Consider the following 8885-nt stretch of genomic DNA (forward strand, 5'->3'; position numbering starts at 1 on the left):
TCTCTTCCAACCAGATGATTCTATGATTACACAAGGGTCACCCAGCTTACTGGAGGTGTGGTCCCTACATCCCATCTAAGCCATGAAGAGAGCTTACACCACGCATGTCAAACTACCCGGGGGTGTGAAACTGCCCAAATGACACCGTGTTATTTCACAGCCTGCATACGTGTGGTGGCATGTCTCTGGCAATCACCGAGCAAAGATGTCACAAAAAACAGCACAGAAGAGTGCTGCTGGCTGAATGCCACGTAGCTCACAATCCATAAGCCGATACATTTCCACGGTCCCCAAGAAAGATAAGAGTTACTTACAGTGCAAGTACTACAGTGACCTACATAACCACAGTTCTTCTGAAAAGAGAACGACAGGAACAAGCAGCTAACAGGGAAACGGGGGTAGATTTTAATCACCACTGGCTTTAAGCAAACTGTAACAACATTCCCGCACCTCTGCCCCCATCCCCAGCTCTCCCCTACCTGCGCAGAGCAGTTCAATTGCGTCTCAAGAAAAATCTCCTCTGCAGAAGCATTCTATTACCACAATCTATTTGTCCTTGGCTTTCAAACAGAGCAGTAGGATTTTCTGAACAAGAAAGCCCCAGTTTCTTGAGAGGCTCAGAAATTCACACGATGTGTTTCCAAAAAGTCAGGTCACTCCTAATAAGTAGAAATAACCTCATCCTTGGGATTAAATGTGGCCCAAAACTGGAATGAGTTACCAAACGAGGGAAACCCTTTAGTAAATCAAAAAGTAGGGGATGCCACAGTACATGCCTCCACTTGGCATCTACCTGGAGGTATGTTTTAACGATGTTGAAGGAGGCAGGGGCCACCTGGAGAGCAGGACCAGCCTTCCAGAGCTATCCAAGGCAAACACAGCACCCAGGGAGTACAGAAGATGCTGGGACATCTCAGCTCCCAGCTACAAGGCTGACAGCAGGATGACTCCAGACCCTTCAGCTCTGACCAAGCTGAAAAGAGGCAAAGCCCTTAACTGGAGGTCAGGCCCCACAGACACCAGCTTCAAATGCTACCAAAAGTTTTTTAAAAATCGGAGGATTTGGTGAGGGGGGTGGGGAGAAACAGGAACTGGTGATTGCAGCATTTGGGGGTTGTTGGTTGGAGTAAAGGGTTGGTTGTAAGTTAGAGTAAGAGGTTGGTTTCAACACGTAGAGGTCGTGGTACGCAACTGAGCACTGCTGTGGCAGCGAGACAGGGGAACTGCAGGAAACTACTCACGGTTGTTGAGAGCTTTCCTTCATTCTTCTGCACATAGACGATCGCATCCCGCACCAAAGAGAAGAGACTGAGGAGGACGTGCTCCATGTCGTAGATGCCATGCATGCCTTTTGTCAGCCCCTCCAGAGACCCGATGTACTCTCGCCAGTGTTTGTCGATCTCCACGACACCCGCCAAGCATCCCTGCGTCACCACGCTGCAGTAGCCGGCACAGGGCTTGGCCAGGAGGAGCCCTTGGCAGTGCGAGCAGTACCACATCTTCAGCAGGGCTCGTCCACAGTCCTTGCTGAATTTTAAGTGGTCAGTAGTGTTTATCACCTCGATCCCCAGGTTGAGCGCCTGCAGAAAGACTCGTGTGGCCTGCAGGGACTTGGACACCTGTGTCATCATCGTCTTCGGGTAGTTACCAAAGACTTTGAGGTCTCTCCTGGCTGCCCGCAGGCATTCGGTCATTTCCACAGAGGGATCGGGGAAGCCGGGATTAATCAAGTGAGAGTAAACCAAAGGGAATAAACTGTCAAAAAATTCATTTATCATGTCATTAACACTGATGTCAGAGCCCAATATGTACAGTGAGACGTCAGTAAAAAGTTCTCCAACAAACTTAAGAGCTCTGGGCCCCATGCTCTGGTAGTGGGTCCTAAACATGCTGTTGGTGAAGTTTCTTGCATGCCGCACTACAATTTCAAAGGCTTCTGCAAAAGAGAATGAAAAAACATTACTAAGAGACGCTGAGCTCAGAAGCAGGGAGGATACCTTTATACTGCATCACCGCTGCCAAGGCCGGTCCCACCCTGCCCGCTTTGGGTCAAATGCCCGCGGACAGCCGTGCCTGCTGCAAATCGCGCCAGCATCAGCAGTTTTCAGGGGAAATACATTCTTTAAACACAAGCTACATTTCAAAATGGAAAAAAACCTATGATCTAGTTAACATTTCAGCTTTCAAGGAAAATATTGATTCAAGAAAAGGGCTGGACTGCAATTTCTTTCTCTCCCCCTTTCATATTGATTTGAAATTAACAGGAATTCTATCTCGAGACTTAATTTAAGACAGAGATAAATGTCTGACAAACTGTGTTTAAAATCAGGAAACAGTACATGCTGACATTCCATTATGAGAAGGAAAACATTTATGGGAGCTTAATCACACAGGATACTCGGACTCGACCCCCAGCACCCACCCTGCACTGCTGTAGCTTTCCCAAATGTACTGGGCTCGCCTCAGCTGCAGATCCAACGTTTCACCTGCCCTGGACACAAGCTGCTCCGTGGTCCAAAGCAATGCTGGGAGCCAGCGGTGCAGTGTCCACCTGTATCCAGCCAGGACCCCTCTCATACACCTCAGGTTGTACCAAACTGCCCAGGGAAGTTCAAATTTTACATGGAGACCATCAATTTGCTAGGAAAAGCCAGGGGGCACTTTTCCTCTCTCCACCTTCAAAGATTCGAGGATGTTCTGCCCACCTCTCCTCCATGCGGGGCAGGCAGGAGAGCCTCCAGCAGCACAGTCATTTCATGGTTATTCCCTTAATTACAGCCCCCCTCACCAGGAGGCTTCCAAAACACCCACACCCATGTATGGGTATGTGTACGTAAAGACAACACACCTACCTACACCACCCCCACCCCTGTTTGCAAGTTAAAACATTAGAAGGGGAGGCCACCAGTGCAAACCAGAGTCTTGTTCTTTGGCCAAGTCTCTCTACCAGCCTGTGTCCCGCTCTCCAGGGTACGATTCATAAAATGCTAAAATAATGAACAGCCTCTCAGTTCACAGGTCAGTGGCACCCCGCGATGTAACCACTCTCAGTTGTGTCACTCTGGAAACACACACCCAGGCTCAATTTGCATGAAGATTATTCGTGTTCAATAATTAAAGGGAATGTTTAATTTTTAAAACCGTAAGTGTTACTTTTCCCATTTGTTAAGGCTGGGATGCAGCTGAGCATGGCCTGACACGTCTCCATGGGGGTTTGCTATCAACGCTATCACAGGCAATGCCGGGTCCTGCTGCTCGCCCTGCACAACCCCTCGCATTACTCAGAAGCTTTGGAGACCGTCGCATCTCTAGGACTTCCAACTCCTCCTTCCCAGGAGCACCCTACGCGGGCATGCCTGGCGGGACAGGCACCCAGTGCTGTTTGCTGCCTGCCACACCAGAATGCAGAAAGCTCTGCTGTAGCAGCAACCAAAGCAGAAATTATCAATATACTTTACAGACAGTGTCTCCATCCCATCTGGTGCTTGCACACCTCCTGGCGCGCCACTGACGCGTTTTGTCCACAGCTCCTGACACAGGCACCGGGACTGCCCCAGCAAGCCCAGAGCAACCATCTGCGTTCCCAGACGACAGCGATCCTTCCTCACACCACAGGCTGAGGAACGCCGCGGTGCAAGGACACAGAGCCCCTCTTCTCCATGCCTCCTTCGCCACGACAGCAGGCATCTCGCTCCGCACGCCCTGACAGAGCATTGCAGAGCTCTGCAGGCACAACGGCGTGTCTGACAGAGCGGGGTAAACACGCGGGCTACGCGAGCAGAGCAAATTCTGGTTGCCCTGTTATTAAAAGTTTTAAAACAACAAAAAAAAGTCTCTTTAAATAGGGCACATCGATAACAAAACTTTTTTTTCCTTCTTTATCCTCAAGAGCACCAGAATAGCTTTTGCCTCAAAGAGCATAAAGAACTTTTTGGACTGGTGGGTTTTTTGACAGCACTGCAGACGGCGCCAGGATTTTCATGCTGAGCCTCACCATTCGCCTTTAACCTCTTCTCTGTTAGTTCCCTTAGAAAAAGTCATCCCTCTTCCCTTTTCTCGCTCCTCTGTGCTTTGCAAGTTATCATCAGAGCCAAGAGACTCTTTGCTGATTAGAAAAATATTCCAAGCTCCTATGCAAACCTCCTACAGCGAGACATGCTTCAGAAAGGAATCGAAAACAGTGGCGTATCAGAAGAGCATGCACACACAGTCCCACTGCTTTAAAGGTCATGACATGCGCATAATTTTTATCATAATAACTGGCTAGGAGTGTCTATTTTATATGCCTTGGAGCTTCTGCATATATCCATTATATATGAGAGCACAACAGGGACCATAAAAGCACATGGAGCCTCCTGCTGCCCTATTAATAGATGCAAGAAATAACAAAAGTTTGTAAAAAAAGTCTTAAACATCCCAAACCTCTCACACCCAACTCCCCTAGTAGTTGAAATATTCCTCACAAAGGGCTGGCTGCAAGAATATTAACGCCCCAGCTGCCAGCAGCAGAAGTGACCTGCAGCCAGACTCGGAACACCTCAAAGAGGAGGAAACTTGGCGGGTCAGTCCCCTGCGCTCCCACGAGTGAGCCTCACCGGGCAGCAGAGGTGACACCACGTTGCAGAAACAGCGGGCTTCTGATGCCCCCTAAATCCCACAGTCTGGATTTGCTGCCGTTTCTGCCTGCCCTGCTCAGAACAGGGCACGACTGGAACTCCTATTGCTGGGAGACAAGCGAATCTTCTCTTCCTTCTATATTTTTTTTTCCTATTTCAGGGATATTTTCAAAAGCTGCAATTCAAGGCAGCTGGTTTGCAGGTTTAACTGAAGCAGAGTAAATACCTTAGGAGCACTGATAAAGCGTAGCATCAGACTTGCCCCCGATTTTCAGCAGGCAAAGGTACCGCACAACAGTGCAGAGCTCACCTTTTACCATCTCCACCACCATAGCTGTGCACACACAGCAGAACTCGACAATGCCACATGCTTATTTATCTGCTTTTAAAATACCTACTTGTGTGATTAGCTGGAAAACAAACAAACCGGAAAAAAAAAAAAAACAAACCCACAACTTTTGCACGTACTAAAATCTAAAGAGCCCTGATCCTCGAGTCTGGCTCCAGGAGAAGACACCGAAACTGCTGTGGGCCACCATGCTCATGTTTTGTTTAGTTTTGGGTCCCTCACTACCAGAAGGACATTGAGGTCCTGGAGCATGTCCAGAGGAGGGCAATGAGGCTGGTGGAGGGTCCAGAGCACAAGTCCTATGAGAAGTTGCTGAGAAAACTGGGGTTGTTCAGCCTGCAGAAAAGGAGGCTGAGGGGAGACCTTATCACTCTCTACAACTATGCGAAAGGAGGTTGTAACGAGGTGGAGGTCAGTCTCTTCTCCCAAGTAACAAGCAATAGGATGAGAGGAGACATCCTCAAGTTGCACCGGGGAGGTTTAGATTTGATACGAGGAAAAAATTCTTCACCGAAAGTGTTGTCAAGCCCTGGAACAGGCTGCCCAGGGCAGGGTGGAGTCGCCATGCCTGGAGGGATTTAAAAGACGTGCAGATGTCGTGCTAAAGGACGGGGTTTCGCGGTGACCAGGCAGTGCTGGGTTAACAGTTGGACTCGCTGCTCTTAAAGGGCTCTTCCAACCTAAACAATTCTGTGATTCTATGCCAGAAAGTCAGTCTTCCTCGGGTAGCGCTTAAGCACATTTCATCCACGGATGCCTAAAGGAGCTGAACGTACGTACAAATTGTACTCCAAAGTCATTTCAGCCCACACTGGGAGCAGTTTAACACCCAATAGCACCACAGCACTCTACCTCAGGATGGGTGGGTGAAACAAAGGGACTATAGGCAGGTCTGAAGCCAGAGCACCATCGCCAGCAAAGAATCGTACCTGGTGTGCTGGTACTGTACGTCTGCTGACTGCTACCTCTGTCAGGGGCAGTTTATGAGGGCTCCCAGAGGCCCTGTGCATGAAGCAGCTGAACCTCTACCCTAGACCACGGTTATCAGGCACAAGTTGAAAAGCATAAGCTATTATTTTTCCAGCAGGACTTTCGCTGAAGCACCTGGAGAGGAATTGCTGCCCTGTTCCCGCAGCCAGGAGGGAAGAACTAAGCTGCTTTCAAAGTTCAAAAGCTCCCCAGAACACAGCCCGGGGAGAGCTGCACGGCCACTGCAAACTGGCAATTAGAGAAAAGAAAATAAATTGTAAAAGAGCATAACAGTGCCCTGAGTGGGGATTACTGGCAGGAGAAGGAAATCACAGCATTCTCAGCTTAGATAATGAGAGTCTGCTGCTCTGCGAAAACACCAACTTTCCTGAGAAGGCGTGTTCACTCCTGAGCTGCAGCTACTTCAAAGGGGCCAATGCCGGTGCCGGAGGAGCTCCAGATTAACCTGCCAGCTCCCCAAGGCTGCAGGAGGCTCCAGCCAAGTCTGGGGCTTGGTGAGTTTATTTAAGAGATTATGTGATGCAGTTGCCTGAACCACAAGGAGCTGGCACTAGCAACTCCAGTGAGCCATTCCGGCACGTTACCTCTCGGGAGAGGCGAGTCGAACTCTGACTGCGGCTGCAGAGCCAGAGCAGCCACAGAGAGCAGCCAGCGCCAGCCCCGCCTCCCCAGGTCTGAGCTCGATGAGTGCATCTTCACAAGCAACTGAAGCTGTTTGGAAAGGTGCTGCAAGGAACCTCTGCCCCCCACACCAGCTTACCAAAAACCAGCCCCACAGCAACCGTGCCTGCAGCCACCTCCACACTCCACTGTGGCCATGGGGAAAAGGTAGAGGCAGAGGGGAAAGCAGGATCCCTCACAGCAGTCAGACACCACAACACGCCCTGGGCTTCATGCTTGCCTCTCCATTACTGTGCCTCTCTGGTTTTGCTGCAAACACAAGCTTCCCACACGGACAGCTACCCTTCTCCATGCATCACACCATGCACACAAGTCCTCTTTGGCAAAGCACACCAAAGACAACAGACCTACACAGCACAACTTGCTGCATCAGCAGCACCTTCCACAGCGCACCTTGAAAGGGGACAAAGTGGGGTGGAGGTGCAGGGTTATGTGACTCACGCATCCCTCAGCACGTGGACACCAAGGGGTTAAAACTGCACCTACAACCTTGATTTTACTATTTCTTGCCATCTGGGCACACAAACCATGCAATCATGAAGGGCCCATGTGCACCTTTGCAGAAGTTTCTTTTCTTAAAACTGGGCAATTTCAAACCTTACCTTGACTACATAAAGATACATCTTCACAGTGGAGGAACTACAACGTGTTTCTTACTCCACCACCAAGAGCTAGTAAAGACAAGGCTCTTTTTTACTTTGGGGGAGGCAGATAGGCAAGGCAGACACCTAGACAAGGTCATGGTGTCACCATCATATTGCTATCTCCCCATAAAAGCTTCAGGGCCATCTCCTCCAGGACTTCGCAGCAGTGGAAATCCGCACTGGTGGAATCCGCACAAATTAGCCCAAACTGCAAAACAAACAAACAAGAAACCGATTTCTGTGCAGCAAAAACCTCCCTTGAGGCCAACACGAGTCACTGGCACCCAGCTGAATTTCTCTCTCTGCAGATGATGATGCATCTCGTGATTCACCGCACTTTTCCCAGGATGCTGCTGCTTGGAATCGCACGGGGCTGCAGGCTGCAATGCTGCAGGCAGCACTTCCACATCCTGCGTGAGGGACCGTTTTCAAATCTTACTAGCTCTACATGCCAAAATTCACTTTAAATGCCTTTTAGGTGTGAATGTGCCCCTTCTCCCTCGCTAAATCTCATCTATGGACACGTCTTTCCCAGGGCAGCAAGTGAACCAGATCCTGAAGTTCAGTGGCTTTGCTGAAGCCCCTTCTTTCGGGTTCCAATGGCTCTCCTCGTGCTCTGGGTTTGCTCCCCAGACCCCTTCCCCAGAGGGTCCCTGCTTACAGGACCTGATACCAAACTCTGTGTAAGGCACAGCAATAAGCATAGAAGCCAGAGATTCCCTGGCCAGACTTCACCTGCCGAGCTGTCCCAGCTCCTTCTGCTCTCTGGCACTTCCCTGCCGATGGTAAAACCTCATTTACCACCTGTGGAATGACCTACTGATGCAAATCCCTTTCCCTTCATTCCTCAGGACACTAATCACGTCAGGAGAGAACGAGGCACTGGAATCCCTCAGCCCACAAGAATTGTTTCCATCCTGAAGCAAAAACATGGGTCACCAGGCAGGGTGGCGGAAAATTAGTCAGTTAATTAATTGGGCCTCACGCAATCACTGCATCTTCTTCAGGCACAATGTTTCCAAACCTTTAAAAGTCCCATGCACCTGAAAACCAAAAATGCTCGGCCCCTCAAAAAAACCCACCAATGTTCATGGATGGGCATTCAAATGTTCATCAAGGAAATGCTGAGAGTTCTGGGTTTTGTAAGCCCAACAAAATATTTTCTGACAGGGCAGTTGCTGCGCTACGGCTGGGAAGCTGCGAAAGAAGCCACAGGCATCTACACGTGAGTGAGCTCTAAAGAAGAAAAAATGTCTTTAATATCTCAAATGAATCAGACAACTTCAGACTCATTGCAGCAGCCTGTATTCCTGAAAGACACACAAAAGAGCTCACCAAGAGAGGAACAACTGTTTGCAATAACGGCCTGGCTGCCACAGGCACTGCTGGCCAAATGAGCCGCAAGTCATTTTTCAAACAGCAGGTAATATTTATTTACAAACTTGGGAAAGGTTTGCGATATATTGAGCAGAAAGGAAACAAAATCCAAGAGATTTTCCCCTGGCAGCAATAAGGGCAGACTCCAGATTTGTTCCGTTATGATTTACACTCCACTGCAAGTTTTTAACAACATTATCTGCAGACAAAAAGCTCTTCTGAGCAGCA

General features: G+C 49.3%; 1 protein-coding gene across 1 annotated transcript; it reads right to left on the reverse strand.

Annotated features, from left to right (window-relative positions):
• Positions 1 to 1241: 1241 nt before the first annotated feature.
• Positions 1242 to 1936, reverse strand: GPC3 (glypican 3; the record flags this gene model as incomplete). The annotated part of the gene is made up of 1 exon (XM_010133988.1): positions 1242 to 1936. A coding segment is annotated over one exon (695 nt), but the record flags the coding sequence as incomplete, so codon positions are not given.
• Between the last annotated feature and the right edge of the window lie 6949 nt (positions 1937 to 8885).

This window comes from Buceros rhinoceros, unplaced genomic scaffold (genome assembly GCF_000710305.1).
Source record: "Buceros rhinoceros silvestris isolate BGI_N320 unplaced genomic scaffold, ASM71030v1 scaffold1054, whole genome shotgun sequence".
Taxonomy (NCBI): domain Eukaryota; kingdom Metazoa; phylum Chordata; class Aves; order Bucerotiformes; family Bucerotidae; genus Buceros; species Buceros rhinoceros.